The sequence below is a fragment of the Microtus oregoni genome, unplaced genomic scaffold (assembly GCF_018167655.1).
Source record: "Microtus oregoni isolate MIOR12 unplaced genomic scaffold, Mior012 000016F_ref0000370, whole genome shotgun sequence".
Classification (NCBI taxonomy): domain Eukaryota; kingdom Metazoa; phylum Chordata; class Mammalia; order Rodentia; family Cricetidae; genus Microtus; species Microtus oregoni.
The window spans coordinates 21,459,838-21,481,443 of record NW_024543075.1 but is presented as its reverse complement, the minus strand read 5'-3'; the positions used below and the strand labels follow the sequence as shown (position 1 = coordinate 21,481,443).

The window sequence follows — 21,606 nt, the reverse complement described above, 5'->3', positions numbered from 1 at the left end:
AAACTGGCAAGAAAAGACGGAAAGAAGGGAGTAGGACAATGTTTAGAACAAGGGAGGAGTGGGGGCTTTAGAATTAGGACAATGGAATAAGAGGAGTGGGCTGGGGGCCAGAGAGTATTTTAACAGTGTGGGGAATACAACCTTTTGAGTGAAGTCTTAGGGATTTAAAGGACCAGTTCTGGAGCCAGACTCTGCCAAAGTATAAACTTGCTCCTAACTTAAAAAAAAAAGTGTGTGTGTGTGTGTGTGTGTTTGTGGTGTATGTGCACACACATGTGTGTGGATGTATATACCTGTGGATGCTGGAGGGGGACGTTGGGTGTCCTGCTCTGTCACCCTGCCTTGTTCTCTTGAAGCAGGATCTCTCACTGAACCCAAGACTAACCTTTTCAACTAGACTTTAGCAATGTCAGCAATCCGCTCTTTCCTGCAGCTCTGGGAATACTAGTGTGTGCAGTCATACTCCTTTTAATGGGTTGCTGGGAACAAAAAGTGTTCTTATCCACTGACCATCTCATCAGCCCTCTAAGGTTTTTTTTTTTTTTTCCTTTTTTCTTTTTGCTTTAGTTTTCTTGTCTCTGAAGTAGGGTTGGTGGGGCTGGGAAGATAGCTTCATTGGTGAAACGCTTGCTGTGCAGGCATGAGAACCTGAGTCCACATCTCCACCACCCATTAAAAAACTGGGCATGGCATGCCTGTGACCCCAGCCTGGGGAGGTGGAGACAAAGGGATCCCTGGAGCTTACTGACCAGCTAGTCTAGCCAAGTTGGAAAGTTCCAGGTTCAGTGAGAAAACCTGCCTCAAAACATAAGGTGGAAAGTGATAGAGGAAGATACCTAACACCAACATAAGGGCTGTGCATATGTATATTAGCGTAAATGAAGGCAGACAGAAATTATAAGAATATATTCAGCTTTAATTAGGGAAAGACTCACAGAACCCATGGTTCCAGCGGAGAACAGGAAAGCAGAAGGGGCGGGGGAGAGGACACCAGCAATATTTATTAGTAAAAAATCTCCTCAGGCGACCCTGCCCTACACGCAAGGTGATTGGCTGGGGTTACCCCTACACATGTGTATGTGCATGCAGAGCCGTACACACCTGCACATGCATGTGCAAACACACATGTATATCACACAGAGTAAAAATCAAAAATGCAAAAGACAGTGGAGATGCCAATGCTGGTTTCTTAAGTGCTTTTGAAGATTCAATGATGCTTACTATCAGTAGAGTGTTTAGAGCCATGTGGGCACATGGTGGGTGTTGCTGGTGGTTGTGTTATGCATTCAGAGGTATTTTGCACTGGGTCCTTGTCTGTGAGAATCAGTATATTTTTAAAAACATATTCATATCTGAGTTGTGTGAGTGCACACTGTTGGCAGGCAGGAGTTGCCTGCAGAGGCCAGAAGAAGGTGTCAGGACCCCTAGAGCTGGAGCTATAGGCAGTTGTAAACCACCCAGTGTGGGTGCTGGGAGTTGTACTTGGGCTTCAGTACTTGATCTTAACCACTGAGCCATTTCTTCAGCCCCCATAAATTAATTCTTAAATATACATGAGGATTCATTGTCTTTGCTTTCTGTGATGCTGTGATCAGCATCTTTGAAAATTTTTTAAATTGCATTTTTTCACTTTGCATATGTGTATAACAGCAGATAGTTTAGACCAGTGGTTCTCAACCTTCCTAGAGCTGCGGTCCTTTAATATAGTTCCCCATGTTGTGGTGACCCCCACAACATAAAATTATTTTCACTGCTACTTCATAACTGTAAATTTACTATTGTTATGAATCATAATGTAATTGTCTGTGGTTTCCAATGGTCTTAGACAAGCCCTGTGAAAGGGTTGTTTGCTGCTCACAGGTTGAGAACTGCTGGTGTAAGCTGAGTCAATTCTTTCCTTTTTATCCAGTGGATCCTGGGACTTGAACTCGGGTCATTAGATTTGGTTGCAAGCTTCTTTTCTTGCTGAGCCATCTTGCCTGTGAGATCAACGTCTTCATGTCACATAAAACTGTTCAGTCTTGCCAAAAGTTGTGATATCACTTGATTGCTTTTGGGACATATGAACAAAGTATTCTTCTCTTTGCCTAAATCTTCTTCCCTATCCCTTGCTTTTAAAAAAAAATGGTAATAAGGGGCTGGAGAGATGGCTCAGAGGTTAAGAGCACTGACTGCTCTTCCAGAGGTCCTGAGTTCAATTCCCAGCAACCACATGGTGGCTCACAGCCATCTGTAATGAGATCTGGTGCCCTCTTCTGGCCTGCAAGCATACATACATATAAAACACTATATAGATAATAAATAAATAAAAAAATGGTAATAATAAAGTTAACATATCTTTTAGATGTGAGGTTTAAGTGAGATCATGGATGCAAGTTGATGCAAAAAAAGAAAATTGATACTAATGTACCAATTGATAATTTGGTACAAAGTAAAGTTGTCAAAAACTAGTAATAGTTTGGATTTGGGTTTGTTTTGTGTTTTTCTTTTCTTTTTTCTTTTTTGTTGAAGCTGCTGACCACATTGTAGCTGGTTCCTGCCACCCTGAGTTACAGCATCAAATCCTGAAACAACATTTAAATAGTCAGCCCGCCTCCCAGGGCCCCTACAGTTCTGTCACTGTGTTTTGGTTCGCTCCCACCTTTGGTGCAGAGTCCTGGAACAGTGGTGAAGTTGTCTGTGTCTGAGGTTGTGCCGAGGATGAGTATGGAGTGTTTTCAGCCATAGCAGGTGTTTCAGGTTGGATGTTATTGCCACTTTCACCCACGTCATCATCAGGCCGCCAGCCTCCTTTGATACCAATGCTAGCAGCAGTCAATGGAAGACTGACTGGCTATCATAGCCAACTCTCCCTGTGCTGTTGCTGAGTATGGTTTATCCCCTCCCAGGATGGCAAGGCTTGGTTCTTGATGTGTCACTGTGGGAAATCATACCTTTGAGAGCTGTAGAGGCCTTTAAAAAGGCTTAATGCATTTCTTTTCTTTTTTCTTCTTGGTGTATATGTGTGTGAATATTTGCTTGTCTGTGAGTGTTGGTGGTGTGTTTGTGCGCACACACACGCCTGTGAAGACCAGAAAAGGATGTTGTAAATGTCCTTACTCATACCCTTTTCCTTTGAGGCGGGGTCTCTTGCTGAACCAGGAGCTTTTGGTTTCCAATCAGGTTTAGAACCCGTAAGCCTTCCCACCCCACCCTGGGATTCACGCATGTGCAAGACCAGGTTTGGGTTTTTATGTGTGTGCTGAGATGCTTGCTTTTAACTACTAAGCCCTGTCTCCAACCCTGGATATTATATTTCTTGAAAAAGGGAGTTTTTATTCTTTGGGACTTGGTTGGTTGTTGTGAGAGTGGGCTGTCATGAAAACCCTTGTTTCTTTCTTTTTTATATGCCTCTTCCCCATCCACTTCTCTCTTACTACGACACAGTCAGGGGGTCTTGCCAGGTTGGTGCCTTGCTGTTTGGATCTCTAGCCACCAGAATTATTTGCCAAATGAATGTCTTTGCCGTTTAAGGTACTAAACACAGTTGTTCTGTCACAGCAGCAGGAAAGAGACTCCGACTCTCTTTGTCCTCTCTTTGTGTTAGTAATGCTGTGCTGCCAGGCGCCCTGTTTTTTGTTTCCTAGCATCTGCAGTACCTGTACTATTTCCTCTGGGATGAGTGCTCCATGTCCATAGCCCCCTCCAGTGCCTCAGCCTCTGTAGCCATTCCCTGTGCCTAATGTTGATGTTTCCCTAGGGGTGTCCTTTACTCGAAAACTTCCCAAGTGTTCCCTCTTGTTTCTCACCTATAGCCCCAAGGATCAGGTGTTTGAGGATATATGAGGTGTTCGTGTTCTCTGTGCTATTTGTTACCCTTCCCGTTTTTTTGAGGTTCATTATATCCATCTGGATTGCTCCCCCTTTCCCAGTTACTCAGCCAATTCCTTAAAGACCTGGGTGCATAGCTGACCTCTTCTAGCCTTCCTTATTTCTGTCTTTCTACGCATGGGCCTTGGGGCAACCTCTCCAAATCCCACAGCTGGTTTTTGTATCATCCTTTATAGGGTCTGATATAAGATATGGAGCACTTCAAAATTCCTGTATCATCTGTGCACAAAGGCCAGACTGACCTCTGTGCTGTTGCAGTTTTAGAACATGTGGTGCTGAAACACGCACCTCCTGTAATTCTTAATATAGTCAATATGTGAGCTCAGTGTCCCTGTGAGCACCAGTTTGCCTAGAGGTACTCAATCCTTTGTGACCACCCTTTCCCACCATGATACCGTGATTCTCCACCCTTGGGTACAGTCTTCCTCTTTTGCAGTTGGTTTGTTCAGTTATTGACGCTTCACCCACTTTCCTTGGGGCCATGGCTTTCCCTATCCTCAAGTCAGAGCCCAGAGTTCATAGTCCACCCTTCAGCAGTTGGTTGGCAGTGCCCGTATCTCTCTCGTCCTTTGGTCTTAGTAGACTTCTTCAGTGGATTAGGTGAGCCGCTAGAAGGCAGACAGTAGCAAGGAGTGGTCCTGCTGGGTGTGGTGGATCTCAGAGAAATGTTACTGCTTCTGGTTTTCATTTCCTCCTGGAATATTTGTAGAACACATAGTAGGGCAACTTGATACTACTGTAAATGTGTATCTGTCAACCCTGTCTGTGCCCCTAACAGCTTGTCCGTCAAGAAATTCTGTCTGTGTCTGCTTGTGCACACGCACTTCCACGCATACACATGTGTGTGCTTATGTATGTACTGGTGCAGTGCATGTGTATGTGCATGTGGACATCAGGGCTGGATGTCAGGTGACTTCCTCTATTGTATTCTACTCTAGTTTTTGAGGAAGAATTTCTGACTGAACCTGGAGCTCACAGATTCAGCTATATTCTTGGCCAGTGAGCTCCAGGGTCTCCTTATCTGCCTTCCCCCAGAACTGGGGTGGCCATTGCACAGTTTCTGGCTTTGTACATGAGCGCTGGGGATCTAAACTTAGGGCATCTATTTTGCTTGCACAGAAAGAGCTTTGTTTGCTAGGAACACTAGGATTATAGATATTCATGCTAGGTGTCTGACTTTTTTGTGTGTGTCCTGGGGTCTAGGAACTAAAACTCACACCCTCATGCTTGTATGTCAAGCACTTTTTACCTGTTAAGCCATCTCCCTAGCACCTGGTTTGTTTGTTTTTGAGACAGGTTTTATTGTATAGCCTAGACAAGTCTTGAACTCCTGTCCTTTGTCTCAGTCTTGTGAGTAGCTGGGACTAAGTTTCCTAACACTGTATCTACTTTCAGACTTCCTTCCCCCTCCAGTATACTGTTTAACAGAGGCCACAGAAGCCTTCGAATGGCACTGCATTAATGTCCCTCTAAGAGCCTTAATAGTCCTTCCCTGTGGTGACATTTGCCTTTGCCCTGTAGATCACACCTGAAGCCAGAGAAGATGAGTTTAGTAGCTTGTACTCTCTCAGCAGGAGGGGAGAGAAAATACTTCTTCGGATGTGTGCGTCAGCCTGGTTGTTTGTAGGAGGGTCCATGGAACAGATTTTCTATGGCTCAAGTGCTAATAGGCGAGGCCAGGCAGTTCTACTGGGGTGGTGCCCTCAGGCATGTTGGAAGGTTTGTCAGAGAGGGATTGAAACCGTGAGAGAACCTGGTCACTTGAGAGCTGGAAGAGGGGGATGTCTGGTACTTTTATAGGTGACCCAGTGCCTGTGCTGGATAGTTTTTGGTCTACTTGACACAAGCTCGGGCCATCTAGGAAGAAGGAACCTCCACTGAGAAAAGGTCTCCATGAGATTGACTTGTAGGCGAGTCTGTGGGGGCATTTTTTGGATTCATGATTGATGTGGGAGGACCCAGTCCACCATGGACAAGTGACAGTGCCACCCTGAACAAGTGGTCCTGAGTTGTTTAAGAAAGCAGGGGGAGCAAACCCTGGAGGGCAAGGACACAGTAACACCAGTAACTAGTGTTCCCCAGAGCTTCCGCTTTGGTGCCTGCCAACTTTCATTTGTGATAGACTGTGATCAGGGCACGTAAGCCGAATATATCCTTCTCCGTAAGTTATTTGTGGTCATGGGGTTTCATCACAGCAATAGTAAACAAACTGAGACAGTGATCTTATTTTTAATCAGTGCTTAGAATTCTGCATTGCGCATATTCTGTGTCGCTTGTTACCCTGGCGGATGCCTTGTGTGAGTGTTCTGCAAGGTTGCTCACGTCCCGCAGGAAAACAGCGCGGTCTTGCTGTGGGTGCCAAGCCAGCCGACCTCAGGTGAAGACCCGGCTCCTGCTAGCCAGCCAGTTCCTAGAGGTCAAGGCTGCTTTCCGTGCATGCTGGAAGAGGCACTAGGTATGAGCAGAAGCATTGGCCCTGAGGCGGAGCAATATGTTAGAACTTGCCAGAGATGGGCAGTGGGCAGCAGGAGAGGCTTCTGCAGGAGGATGCTGGGGAGACCCACAGAGGGAGGATGTAATGGGTGCACTGACGTGCCTCCATTTGTCATGCAGGAGATGGGTGGTGACAAAGGGGGCCTTCTGTCCGTGCCACAGCCCAGTGCTTCACCTCCCTCCCTCAGTCCCCTAATACATGTCTGTATTCTACCTGCTAGTCAGGGTCATTTTTTATAATCACAAATATTATTCTGTCACTTGAAAATCTAGATCTTTATCAGCCACAAAGTACAAATCTCCAGTGTGATGTTTACCCACTGTGCCTTCCTGTGATCTGCTCACTCTCCATCGACATCTGTCTAATTAGAAATCCCCACTCAGCTGTCTCAGAATGGCACCCGATGCCTACTGCTAACTCCCAGCTAAAGATTACCCTGGCATGTTCTTCTGCTGCCCATCCCTCAGCACAGTGACCCCTGGTCTTCAGTTCACAGATGTGGTATGTTCTGTTACCTTTTCCTCCCAAAGTGTTTCTGGAATCTTCTTCCTTCTTCTGCCTCAGCTCCTGGTTTCTCAGTGCAAGATGAGGCCCGGTGTGATCAGAGTTAAGGCACCAGTCTGCCTCCTGGGCTGCCTCGGTCGTTCTTTCTTCTAATATGTGTGTCCTAGTGCAGCCAGAAGTTTGTAAAAGGCTGGCCTGGGTTAACGGCTTCCTATTGATAATGACCTTCCCCAGTCGGACTTGTGTCCCAGCATCACTTCGTCAGCACCACTCTGTCTTCCTCTGTGCTCCCCTTCCTCAGAGCCGCTCAGCTTGCTGGTCCCTCTGCTTCAAATTCGTTGGGTTCATGTAATTTTACAGATCTGTACATTCCTTTACCCAGAATTCTATCAGTACAGACGTGAAAAAACAAATGGACCTCTTAGAAACCAGACAGGAAACTAGCCACATACCTGTCATGCCATGTGTGATTTGTGTGTTGGGGTGTGTGTGACTAATGAAGGCTCCACTGAGAAGATACATCTACAGTAAACACTTGGAGAAGTTGAGGGGGTGAGCCCTGGGGACATCTGAGGAAACAGTATCCTAGGCAGAAAAAGCCCCCCACCCCACCCAGCATAGCCTGCTGCTGGACCTGTTCCATAAGCAGCAATACAGAGTGATTGAAAGAGAGAAGAGTCTGTGCATGATAGGTTCTCATAATTAAAGCAATCATTATTTTATGTGTATGAGTGCTCTGCCTACATGTGTGTATGTGTACCACATGCATCCCAGGTACCCACCAAAGTCAGAAAAGGACATTGGATCCTGTGGGACTAGAGTCACAGATGGTTGTGGCTGATGGAAATCAAACCTGCATCTTCTGGAAGGACAGCAAGTACTCTTAACCACTGAGCCAGCTCCCCATCCCCTCTTATAACCTTTCTCTTATGAGTTAAGAGCCATTAGAGGATTTTGAGCTGGAGAATAAAGTTGCCTGATTTGGGTTTTAAAAGGATCTGGACAGCTTCCCTGTGAAGAACAGACTGTAGGGGGCAAAGATGAAAGCAGGGAGATGAAGATCAGGAATACCTTCAGTGAGAGCTGCTGGCGTTCAGGGCAGGCTGGTCGTGGGGACAGGACTGCAAATCGATCACATTCTGGATGCTTTGGGAAGGAGGAGCAACTGATAGAGAGGCCAACAGATGGATGTGGGTGAGACTGAGTACTCTCAAGATGATTACAGGATGTTTATCTTAGCTCAGCTGGGATGGGGCTCCCTCAAACAGGTGCCTCTGATACCCACATGCTATGACCTGCATGGGATGTCTTGATTGGGGTGATAGGAGGATGAAGAAATGACAGACTCATAGAAATGTACAAAAAAGCTGAAATTAGAAGGGCCATGCTCTCTGAAAGTACACCAGCAGCCCAGACACTCTGTGTTTTTATTATGTACTGCTAAAGGAGTCAGGTTAGCTGATCTTTGTTAGGAGAGCAGTCTCGGGCTGCAGTCACCCCAGAGGAGGAATTTGTCAGCATTTGTACAGACATAAGGACCAGAAGAAGGCCTTGCCGTTCCTCCAAGCCTGACCTGGGGAAGTCCTTGCCAGTACCATGAGTCTGAGGCATTAAGGTTCGTGACATGGCTGTTCCCATATTAGCAGTGCACATTCACTCAATGCTGCATCTGTTCCCATACCTTTGTTAATTGTTTATCTAGCACTCTGTGTGTTTTCTTTGTGGTCAGCAGCTCAGGCATAGTTTACAAATCCATTGCTTAATGTTGAGTCTCCAGGAGAATAATAAACTCCTCAAAGAGCAGGGATGCATACCTTTGAGCCATGTGCCACAGGAGCAGGTTACAGAGTTACTTTCAGGCAGAGCTACATTTGCCCAGAGGGCTTTGGCCCAGGCCTTTCTGGTGCACTGATTACATCTTTAGAACTGTGCACCAGAGAGCAAGGTGGAGATTGTGATCTAAAATATTTCCAAAGTAGGTTCTACTTTCCATTTCAAGAGAAAATATACTATTATAGAAGTGGACCATTCTACTGAAGATAAATGAGCTTCACAACTTGCCCGTGAGTGAAGTAAATTGCCACTTACAGGTGGGTGCTCCCTCCCACCCACCTGTCTTCCTTCCCTCCTTCGTTCCCTTTCTCCTCTTTTTCCTCCTTCCCTTTCTCTTTCTGATTTATCTCTGTAGCCCGAGATGGCCTCAGGTTTATGACCTTCCTACCCCATACCTCACTCAGTCTGCGGTTGTGCTCTGCCAAACCTACTTTCTCTTTTCTTTTTCTTTTAAATTGCATTTGTTTGTGTATGTGTGTAGATGCATCGGAACAATGGAACACATGTAGAGAGGTCATACTCATTAAATTTCTAAAGAATAGAAAGGAGAAAATCATCGTATTGTGACCACCACCACTTTTCCATATGCTTTCCAGTAAACGATTCCTGGGGTGTAGTTGCAGAATCATCTCAGAAGAGGGTTGTGTGGGTTGCATTCTTACGCAAAGTGAACATGTTATGAATTACGGAATCGCCTCAGTTTCTTAAGTTGTTTACCAACTGCCAGGTAGAAAATATTCTCTCCTGTTAGTTTCTGTTGAGTAGTAGCTCCTATTTTAATTTATATTTACAACTTAGAATGTTCATTTTTAATCTGCTGTCTGTTGGCTTTATATGGATAGTCACCATTTCATTTTTTCTTTTGGGTTGTCTATTTCCTGTTCTCTGGTTTGGTTTTGTTTGCACAGTGTTGTAATTGGACCCAGGGCCTTGGATTAGTGCTAGGCAAGAGCTGCATTGAGCTACATCCTTCTTATTGGTTATTTATATTTTTATTTTTGATTTTTAAGATTTTTGAACACTAAGAATCGTAATTTTTCTTCTGTATTTGATGAGGTATTTTCTGTAAGGCTGATGTGTGTCTTTCAGTTAAATTTGTTTGGTACATTTCATAATAAAGGAAGTTGTTAATGTTCATGATGCTATTTCTGACACTAGTTAGGTGTATGTGTGTGCATGAATGTGCTCATATGTGCACACACCCTCTCACGCATGTGGAAGCATGGAGATGTCAGGTATCTTTTTTTTTTTTTTTCAAGACGGAGTTTTTCTGTAGCTTTGGGGCCTGTCCTGGAACTAGCTCTTGTAGACCAGGCTGGTCTCGAACTCACAGAGATCCGCCTGTCTCTGCCTCCCGAGTGCTGGAATTAAAGGCGTGCAACACCACCGCCTGGCTGTCAGGTATCTTTTCTTGATGGCTCTTCACTTTTATTTTTTGAGACAGGACCTTATGGAATCTGAAGCTCATTGATCAGTCAAGCTCTGGCCAATGAGCAGCAGGGATCCACTTGTCTCTGCTCCACCCAGTACTGAGGTTACAATATACCATTGTGCCTGAGGTTTACCATGAACCCTGGGGATCTCGGCTCAGGTCCTTATTGTGCATGACAGGCATTTTATTAAGTGAGCCACCTCCCCAGTGCATTCTTTACTTGGGAAAGCCATTCCTGTTCATTGTAAGGGTTGCTTTTAGCATTTTGGTGGGTTTTGTTTTTGTTTTGAAATAAGATTATATTATATGTGTTATAAGGTTACATTGTTAATTTTACCCCTTATCTGCTGACTTTGGTGACTTGAACCGCATGCTCTGTATGTACTGAATTTTCATATTTAGTGTGTATATGTCTACTTTATTGCTTTTGTTCACTTTGATGACTTAAATCATTGACTTAAAAGTTACTTAATTGTATGTTATCCTGAGCCCTTTCCCTTGTTTTCAGGATAAGGAAAGTTTATAAAATTCTCCTAGTTCATTTGATCAGCAGTGGTTTAGGAAGGAAAAGCAAAAGGAGAGGATGGTGGCTGCAGATATATGCCGTGAGCCCTCTTTCATCAAGGGGGAAAACCTACCGAAGAGACTTCTTTTTGTTTTTGGGGTTTTTTTAATATTTATTTATTATGTATACAATATTCTGTCTGCATGTATCCCTGAAGGCCAGAAGAGGGCACCAGATCTCATTACAGATGGTTGTGAGCCACCATGTGGTTGCTGGGAATTGAACTCAGGACCTTTGGAAGAGCAGCCAGTGCTCTTAACCGCCGAGCCATCTCTCCAGCCCTTTGTTGTTGTTTTGAGACAGGGTCTCTTCATGTAGCCCTGGCTGCCCTGGAGCTTTCTATGTAGACCTCGATCTCCCGCTCTGCCTACCCTCCCACATGCTAGATTTAAGGCATGTGCCGTGATCAGAGAGCTATATCCTCAGCCCTAGATTAGACTATTCTTGGACATTCTACAATTAATCATGTAGTATATATTCTTTTTTTTTTTTTTTTGACATAGGATTTCACTGTGTAACCCTGGCTGGCCTGGAACTTACTGTATAGAACAGTAACCTTGCACTCAGAAAGTGCTGGAATTAAAGGCTTGTTCTAGCATTCAGTGTATTCTTTGAGTTTTATTGACGTGTATATCATCAAAGATATACAGACACAGACAACAAAGTAGATTTTAATCAGGAAAACTCCTGCATTCCAACTTGGTCTAGCATGAACTGAACCAGGCTTCCAGTTCAATAGAATCGACTGGCTGAGTGTTTCAAGGAAGAATGAGAAAACACCGAGGTGTGCAGAGGCTCAGTGGGGTTAGGGAGCTGGGGCTTACAAACCCTGGGAAGGCAGGGTTGGCTCATGTCAGACCTGCCTGGTTTTGTTAACTGATGTTTGTGATGTCAGCCCTCCCCCACCCGCCAGGCCAGGAGACAGGCAGGGCCCAGCTGGAAGAACAGTTCGCTCCTTGTAGCAGCCTCAGCCTTTCTTAGACAGGTGCCCTAAGGTGGGCTAGGGTCGTCCTGGAGGTGGGTCCCTGAGCTGTGAGCAGTAGTGTTCGTGCAGCTCTGGATAGTCTGTGGCTAAGGCCTGGTCAGCAAGCGAGCTTAGGAGTCTGCTTGGTCAGAAGCCATCCGTGTCTGTTTCTGTTGTCTGATCTGTTCACTCACCTGCTGATGGACATTCAGTGGGTCCTTTGCTCAGCGTTCTTTTTTCAGTCTTCATTTCTCTCAGATTTTTTTTTTTTTTTTGGAGTTGCCTAGTTGTGGCGGTTATTTTCAGTAATCTGAAAATATCTCTTACGTTCTAAGAGACTGGAACTTTCTCTGGACCACACAGCCAGTTAATAATACACTTTGAAGTCACTTAAGACCAAAGACTGATAGCCTCCTGTGTACTCAGACTGTCTGTTTAACCTGCCTTAAGGAGAACAATGGAACAATCAACCTTACTTGCCTTGGATTCCGGTGAAGTCAGCTTTTACAACCTTAGCCAATGCGCAGCTGCACTCTTCAGTTCTGTACTCTTCTGTTTCCCTGGCCAGAGTAAAGCACGCGAGTCATTAGCTGAAAGCAGCAAATACAGAAACTGGAAGCAGCTCCCAAAGATCTGCCATAAAGGTTGAAAGCACCCATTTATGGATACTGGTTGGTAAACAATATTTGTTGTCCAGTCAGGTGGGATCAGTTGGAGCCAGTGACTTAACTCCTTGTAGAACTCTGTTAAAGATTTCTGTCAAGTATCCCATTCCTTCTCCATGGGATGCTTTCTGTGCTGTTCAGTAAGTATTAAACAAAGGCCTTTGTGAGGGACAGACACACAGACACAGATAGACACACAGAGAGACTTAGTTACACACAAGACAGACAGACACACACAGACAGAACATGCAGGGGACAGATTCACAAGACAGCCTTTGGCAGGCACAGATTGAGACTCATACACAGACGACAGAGGACACAGGGAGCACAAAGTAGAGAATTCAGATCTGGCCTTGGTTAAATGACTCCAAGGGGAAATCATTTTATTTCTTTTCTTCATGCCATGGTGATTCAGTTAATCACTAATGCGTTCTAATTGTTGAACCCAGTCATAGTGTGGGCTAATTTTCAACCACCACGCCGATTTCCCTCCTGGCTCATGTGTTTACAAGTCCCTCCAGCGATGCACTAGAATTCCATTCTCTAGATTGTTGTTACATGTGGCATGCCTGTATGTGTGAAATGCGTCTCATTATGGTTTTAAATTATATTTTTCTGGTGGCTAATGACATCAAGCTCTTTTTTTCATGTACTTATTGGCCATTTTTACATCATTTGTCTGGTGTGTTCAAATATTTTACCTGTTTTTGTTGATGTTATTTTTCATTTGTTGGAGGTCACATTATATATTCTAGATAGAATCTTGTTAGGCAGATATATTGTATGTGCATGTATTTGCATGCACAGGAAAATAAACTACTAGAATATCATTTATAATAGGACAGAAGATAAACTCTGCACAGTAGGAATAAATCTAATGAGAGACATGAAGCCTCTCCACACAGACAGTTGCAAAATATTGCTGACCAAGATTAAAGACTTAAATGGAAATGTGCTTTCTCATATTGGAAGATTTCTGAGTCAGGTACGAGATAATGCACACTTGTAATCACAGCATGTGTGAAGTGGAGGCAGGAGGATCGGGAGTTTCAGGCCATTTCAGCTACATAGTGAATTTAGAGTCAGTCTGGGAACATGTCTCAGAAACAAAATAAAACAAAAAATAGGTTTTTGTTTTATTCAAATTGATATATAGTCATCGTAGTCCAATCAAAATCCTGTCCATCTTTTTTGAAGAAATAGCAGGTTCACTCTAAAATGCATATGGAAATACAAAGGATCTGGAAAAAAGATCCAAAATGTCTTCTTGAAAAGATCAAAATTGGAGAATTTCCACTAACTTTAATTATAAAGCTTACTGTCAAACTGTGGGATGAACAGTGGCATAGTACAAACAGTACAAAAGCCAGGCAGCAGAGAGAGATGAACATTGGTACTCAGCTTGCTTCTTTTTATTCAGTTTAAAACTCTAGCCCATGAATGGCAAGGGCAAGGAAAATAGGCCCTTCCTCCCAACCCCTTGCTTCTGCGACAAGACAGGCAGGAGCACCGACCTGGACCTTGGGAGCTTGAGATCTGGCCCTGCCACTCACCAAGTGCAGCTATCTAGAGAGCAGGCCCTGCACCTTGCTCCTGACTAAACAGTAGAGCTGGCCCTGGTGTTATGAGTGTGGGTGAGCTGAACCCAAGGCTGTGAGCTCTCCTTCTGTCTGCTACATTGGGTGAGCTAGCTGGGGCTGTGTTGGGGAGCATCATCACTGGATGGTGATGATGAGGGAAAGCTGCCAGGCTGACGAGCTAAGCTACCACCCAGGCCCAGAACCAGGCCTATGAGTTAGCCCCCCTCCACACCCATCTCATCTATGAACTGCTGGAGCTTGTGAAGGGGCTGGACCTACAAACTCAAAGCTTCAGGATCTCCATGCACAAGGCAACAGTAGGATATCCGAGAGTCCCAGTGAGGGCCCAGTATCGAGAGTGTGGCAGAAGCCAGAGGCCTTGAACCAGACCAGTGACTCACTGCAGTGACACAAGTACAGATGTGTGGACTAAAGGGTGTACTGTGTAATTCACTGGGCTGCACTGAGATTTTGTGTTGTTTGTTTGTTTTAGTGGTTTTATTCTTAAATTTTGTTTTGCGGGGGGGGGGCAGCTTGCAAGGGCAGAGGGTGGAAGCAAGAGGACAGGGAGAGATGAGTGGTATCAGGATGCATGATGTGAAATCCACAAAGAATCAATAAAAAGTTAAAAAAACAAAAACAAACCCACTCTGGCCTGTGGGATGGTGCTGCCCACTTATCTCAGTTAACCTAGTCTGCAGACTCCCTCACAAATGTGCCCAGAGGTTTGCTTCTGTGGTAATCCCCTCCAGTTGACAGTGGATTGACCATCACAGCATCTTAGCATTGTATTACATAGTGACTCTTCCTTTGCTGAGTTGGAGACACCATACCAAAGAACCTTTCTGGTTGAACTCTTGCCATTTGTATTAAGTGATGCTTTCAACAGTGCATGGGCTCCTTTTCCGTGCCTAAATTGGCTGGTGTAGATAACTGAAGGGGGGAGCGATTTCTTTCGGCTCCCAGTGTTAGAGGGCACAGTCAGTACTCAATGTCCTTGCCTCAGAAGCCTGAGCAGGAACATCATGGTGGAAGAGAAATGTTCCGTCCATGGCAGACCAGGAGGAGGGGAATGCCAGTGCTCACTTGACTTTTCCTTTCCCTCCTTTAATTTCATCCAGGCCCCCAGGATGGCCTGGCACATCCCACATGTGTGTGGGTCTTCGAGGTATATATTTCCTTGTATGCTTCAAGAAGTTAGGTCTGGCAGGTGCACTCAGCCCTCAGAACATGCTTAGGTGTGGCCTGTCACCCTGAAGATGCTGCTTCCTGCTTTCTATATATAAAGCAAGAAGATGCCCAGGCAATGGGATGTAAACGTGGAAGTGAGGGAAGTGAAAGAGCAGCAATAAAATGATAGCTGGAGGTAGTGAGAGGCCTTAGAGACCCCAGCACCATGCAGTTCACATCCAGGGTTGAAGTTTGCAGCCAAGAGTATATGTGCTGTTTACATCTCTAGACAGACACACGCGTGCACAAAGACAGACAGATACACACACACTGATTTTCTACATTCCAAGAAGCTCACAGCTTGTGATGTGCACCTTACCTGCTGCCTGTAAAGCAGTACCACCTTTCAAGGAGAGTGTCAACATTTGCAATAATGCCTAGCATGCAGTGAAGATTTAAGGAGCGTCCAAGTGGAACTTGAGGCACCAGCCTTGATTCTCAGGCTGGAAGATGAGGAGGGCCTTACGCAGAACCCAGTCGAAGGGATTTTGCACCTCTCAGATGAAGGACTTGTTGTAGTTGACACTCAGGCAAATTGGATGTGGTCAGTAAACATTCCTTGAATGAATAGGTGGTTGGACTAGATTGGTGTTTCCCATGGGAATGATGTGAGGTGGTTATAGGTAGGACAAAGACATTTTACATCTTAGTAAGTAAGTGTTTATTACAGTGTGTGTTAGAAGAAAATACAAGCGAGCAGTTAACTGTGAAAAAGAAAAGCGAGTCATTTAAAGACCTACTGTGTTGAGCAGGCAGTGGATGAGTATTTGGAAGTTAAAGCAGGAGTGAATTAAATAAAGACTGGGCCACTGTTCAGTGTCTTTCCAAGTCGGAGAGCTCTGTCTCTTTGGATATAGGCATTGAAAAGAAAGTTGGGTCTACAGAGAAGTGTTCTAGGGTTTTTTCGGGGGGAGGGGAGCACAGTGGAACTGGCAAGTAGAGTTGGTTGTTAGCATCGTGGGCGGTGCAGATTAACTGCTGCTGATAGCGTTGCAAGCGTTCGCTATCTATGGGGCAGTCCTGGGTTCCTGGGTCAGTTAGTTCTTAACAAAATTGGGACATCTGCATGTGGAGTTTCCATAGCCAGTGTTCATGCGGAAAACTGTTCCCATTCTTGGTTATTTTCTGAGGATAAACCCTGAAGTGGGATCGTGGGCTCATCATGTGTGCGTGTATTCCATTGCACAGATCTTGTGGGCTCATCATGTGTGCGTGTATTCCGTGGCACAGACCTTGTGGGCTCATCATGTGTGCGTGTATTCTGTGGCACAGCACCTTGTGGGCTCATCATGTGTGCGTGTATTCTGTGGCACAGCACCTTGTGGGCTCATCATGTGTGCGTGTATTCCGTGGCACAGATCTTGTGGGTTCATCATGTGTGCGTGTATTCTGTGGCACAGCACCTTGTGGGCTCATCATGTGTGCGTGTATTCCGTGGCACAGCACCTTGTGGGCTCATCATGTGTGCGTGTATTCCATGGCACAGATCTTGTGGGCTCATCATGTGTGCGTGTATTCTGTGGCACAGACCTTGTGGCACAAGTGTGCCTGGTCACCACCTGGCAGCAGAGCTTGAGTGCCCTCTTCCTTCTCTAAACCCAAGGTCTACTCAGAAACAATTTTGATGCCAGTTTGAAAGAAGAAAGAGCACTCTTATTTGCGCTTTTATTTTCCCTTTAAAAAGTATTATTGAGACTAAGTTTTTTGTGTTTGTTAGTTAGTTGTATTTCTTTTGTGAATTGTCCCCAAATATGGCTTTTCATCCATTTTTGTTTCTTCTGGGAATTTGGGAGTGCTTCCTCCCTAATTTGTGAGAGTTCTTTATTTTGTGAGGATATAAGTGTTTTGTGGTGGGCTTCTGGTAGTTCTGGTTTAATCCTTGCCATTTAGGTTTATTGGCTAGTCAGGCTTAAGTGTCTCTCATGGGGAAGGCGGCTCTTTGATTCTATGGTGCGCAGGTCTTTGCACTTTACTCCTTTGGAGTGAGATCTCTTTATCCTGTGTGTGTCTCACGGTCTTTTGTCAGTAAGGGCTGCCGTCCCCTGTGCCGCCAGGTGCGGTAGGTATTTGCTGGCTTGGCTGCGTAGTTTCCACTATAGCCACAAGTGCTTTTCTCACTGTGGCGGTTAAAGACCATTGAACATAGACCTGAAACTATGTTTTGATGCCTTCTGATCCAAGTCAGATGAAAGGGCCAATATTCAAACTCACAGAGTGAGAGTCAGAACTTCAAAAAAAACCCTCAGACAATACAGTGACACTTTCTTTTAAAAAGCCCCCTGTAACTAACTCATGGATTCTGTGCCCTGGAGGCCAGTAAGCATTTCTTTGTGTGAATACGCCAGTTCATTTAGTTAATCTCACATTGGTGACCTGTAAATCCCAGAATCTGACGCTCATCCTCCTTCCTTTAAGCAGCCTTCTTTTCCTTCTTCACCTACCGTGTGTTGTAAAAAGTCCTGTATGTTGGCTGTCTGCCCGGTCAAATGGTGAGGTCCTGATCTATCGACTCTAGAACACTCCCTTCTCCTTTCCTGTGGTAAGGATTGGAAAGAATTGTGGTTGCTTCAGCTAAAGATACGCTTTTGCCACTAGATGGCACTACAAGATTCCTCTGAAAACAATCTCCACAATGAGAAGCTAGCTCACTGCACCTCAACATGGACCTCAAAACTTCCGGAAACAGTCTTCATTCTTCCTGTGTGTAACACATGGTGCTATTTTCTATTTTTATTCTTGTCTTCATAGTTAAAAAAAAATGAAGATTTTTCACAGTGTTCAAATTGAATTTGATAGTAATGAGGCACACACTGTTGAAATCCATACTGTTTAATTTTTTTGTTCTTATTCATTTATTTTGTGGTATTAGGATTGAATGTAGTGCCTTAAGCAAGAAAGGTTCCACTGAGTTGTTTTGTTTTGTATTTTTGCTTGCTGAGACAGGATTTCATTACTTAGCCCCAGCTTGCCTGCCTGGAACTTGCTATGTAGATCAGGCTAGCCTAGACCTCTCAGATCTGCCTACCTCTGCCTCCTAAATGCTGGGATTAAAGGTGTGAACCACCATGACTGGCTCTACAACTGAGCTTTACCCTTTGTCTACAGACTGAGTAAACTCACTGTGGTCAGACTGTAAGTGTGTTGTTTGCTTTGGACTGTGTAGACTCAGGTAGCAAGGCCTGGCCATTAGTGAGCATGTTTGCATACTGTATTAAACACCTCACTCCACGTGCTTCCTCATGGTACCTGCACATGTGCAAACACCAGTGAGAGACAAGCCTGTACAGAAATAATGTCACTTACTAGGGCAAGGCAGAAGTCAGTCTTGTTACCTAGTGTAACACATCTGTAACCTCAGCCCTTGGGAGGGTGAGACAGGAGGAATGCAGATGCTGAGACCAGTCAGGATATATAGGAGACCTTGTCTCAAAACCAAAATCAAATAAGAAAAGGTGTTTTTTTTTTTTTTAAAAAAAAAGATGTATTTATTTATTATGTATACATTGTTCTGCCTGCATGTATTCCTGCGGCCAGAAGAGGGCACCAGATCTCATTATGAATGTGAACCACCTTGTGATTGCTGGGACTTGAACTCAGTACCTCTGGAAGAGCAGCCAGTGTTTTTAGCCTCCGAGCCTTCTCTTTAGCACAAGAGAAAGAAGTCTTATTGGTAGTTACAAGGAAAAGATGTAGTGTCTGCTTCTGGGAGCTTAGACTGCAGTGTGATGTACTTACTGCACACACCCTTTAGTCCTGACTTAGTTTTAACGAACATGGGGTTAGAGGTGTAAAGATTCAGAGTAGGAGTTAGGAAATTTTCTGTTACAATTGATAATCTTGACATAATGTTTACCTAGTGAACAGATGATCATAAGTCCCTGTGAAGGGTGAGATGGGTTATTTTTATTTAGGGTCCTGGGAAAGGAATTAGCGATAAGAAGAGAGGTGAAACATGATTGAAGTGGGAAACATTCATGGTGGTGTCATGTTAGTGTGAAGATGTCAGGTGGGTCTTGTTAAGGGGGTTGGGAGGCAGTCCATGTGCATTTATTGGCCTTTTGAAGTAGTTATTTTTTCCCTACGTGATTCTTGGGAACTTGACAGTGATACATCGGACTGAAAAATCTATGCTCACTGCCTGCCTTTTCGACTTTCCCAGGTTTGCGGTGAGCATTGGCTATTGGCATGATCCATACATCGAGCATCTTGTGAGGCAGTCTAAAGAGAGGAAGGCCCCTGAAATTAACAGAGGTAAGTGACCATCTGCCTTCCCACCATCTCAGCACCCTGAGCCCTGAGGCTTTACCGATTTGCTCTTAGGGAGCCTTCCAGGGTATATGCTTCACAAAGCATAGGGAAGGCCTTAGTTTCCAGTGTTCTCACGAACCTGGGATTCTATAAAACTTTCTCATCTCAACCTGATCATAAAAATGGTGTTACTGAAATTTGTTTTCTATTTCCTTTGTTTATAAAAGAGATTACATTTTCCTGTTTAAAATCTGTTAATGTCTACAGATGTGGCTCATTCATAGAGTGCTTGCTTAGCATGCACAAGTTCAGGGGTTCAGTTTCTAGTACTGAAAAATATGCGCGCGTGCGCACACACACACACAACCTCTTTATAAGCCAAGTGTGGTGGGGCATGCCTGTATTTCTAGCACTCTGAAAGTTAAGGCAGGAAAATAGTGAGTTTAAAACCATCTGGACTATACAATAAGGCCCTGTCTCAAAACAAACAAGCAAAAAAACAACCACACACACACAAAACACTAAGCAAAAGAAAACTATCATGTATCTTTCACTATGAACTGTCTGCGTGAGGGTAACCTTTTGTGCCTTTTTATAGCGTTTAACACTGTTGGGCTTTTAAGTCATTTCATCAAGGGTTTGAGGCAGAAACATGGCTTACTTTCTGTCCCAGTGAAAACTAACTGAGAGATCTTAATTCAGCTGTGTGCAGTGTTGGGGAACTTTTGGCTCCTAGCGGTAGATCCTTGCAGATAGTTTCTGTGAGCCATGCAAAGAGATTTAAATACCACGGTTCCCCAGGTAAGGCCATGCTAGTTTCCTTGGTGTTCCTCCCCGTGGTCTTGAGGCAGATTTCCTGATGAGTGTTTCAGAGCCAGTGACCCTTGTGGCACCTGGTTCTCTGGAGGCTGTGAGGGACAGTGTGTGTTGTCCCTGAGTGACTCACAGCTTGTTTCTCTGGAACTCTCTTGAAGGATATTTTGCTCGAGTTCACGGCGTCAGCCAGCTTATTAAAGCTTTTCTCCGGAAGACAGAATGTCGTTGTCAAATTCTCAACCTTGGGGCTGGGATGGACACCACCTTCTGGAAGTTAAAGGTAATTAAAGGTTCTACTACAGTTGCTCCAGTTTAGTTCTTTGGAGATGATTACTTAGTTTAAACTTTTAAAAAATATATTAGGAGAGGGGACTGTCTCAGCTGGTAAAGCAGAGACCCAAGTTCAGTCCCTGGGATCCACATAAAAAGCTGGGCATAGTGGTTTGCACTTGCAACCCTACATTGGGGAGTTGGGGTGGGGCAGAGACTGGTGATCCCTGGAAGTTCTTGGGCCATCTAGCTTAGCGTATGGGGGTTTCCAAGACAACGAGAAATCCTGTTTTGAACAAAAAGTAGAATGCACCTGAGAGGAATGACATTTGAGGTGGTCCTCTGCTCCACATGCATGTGCAAACGCAGTGATCGTGCAAACACACGTGTACAGATGAACATGCATAGAAATTAAAAAAATAAATATATTGAAAGCTATTCAATAGGCTTTTTCATCCCATTCCATCTGCCTAGATACATCCCATAGTCACCCCTACTATAACTGTCAACCCTTTGTTTTTCCTCAGGGCCCAATAAGTTAGATGGTTTCTAATTGTTTTTATACTAAAATTCAATGTGTTTTCTTCTGTGTGTTGATATACAGCATGAAGAAAAAAATTTTTCACCAGAATCACTGAGACCAAATCTATAAATTTATAAATTTGTAATTTTGGTAGTCACTATGATCTGTTGACCATGTAATGTCATTTAGGGTAAGAGTCAGAGATTTGTGAGATGGGTATGCAGGGTTGTTCTGGTTGGAGCTCTGGCTACTCTGAGGGGTAAAGAGGCAGATCTGATCATACTCACAAGGAAGGGACATGACTCTGCTGAAGTTCTGCCTTGACTCCATGATCTTGGTTTTTCTGTGACATGTCCTCTCTGTCACGTGTCCTTTCTGCAGGTTTGTGCAGATTTTCTGACTTCTCTGTGAGGTCAGTCGTGTGTAGTGATGGGTCTGTACATTTCCCTAGATCCTTGTAAGTGTAGAATAAGATAAATAAGAATGTCTGCACATAACCCAGTCTGCTTAGATCATTGGTCTTTAATCAGTTCACCTGATAAGGACTCTGGTCATCAAAGCACCTAGCTTTTGTTTTATGTGAGAAACCAATGGCCAGTGTGATCTTGGTGT

The 21,606-nt window shown here is 44.4% G+C and overlaps 1 protein-coding gene across 1 annotated transcript in view; it reads left to right on the top strand.

The window, feature by feature from the left end:
* Positions 1-21,606, top strand: part of Lcmt1 (leucine carboxyl methyltransferase 1) — a 63,699-nt gene that overhangs the window by 1,021 nt on the left and 41,072 nt on the right. The window contains exons 2-3 of the mRNA XM_041666791.1: positions 19,297-19,388; positions 20,360-20,481. Coding sequence (XP_041522725.1) covers positions 19,297-19,388; positions 20,360-20,481 — 214 coding nt within the window. The remainder of the gene's footprint in view (positions 1-19,296; positions 19,389-20,359; positions 20,482-21,606) is intronic.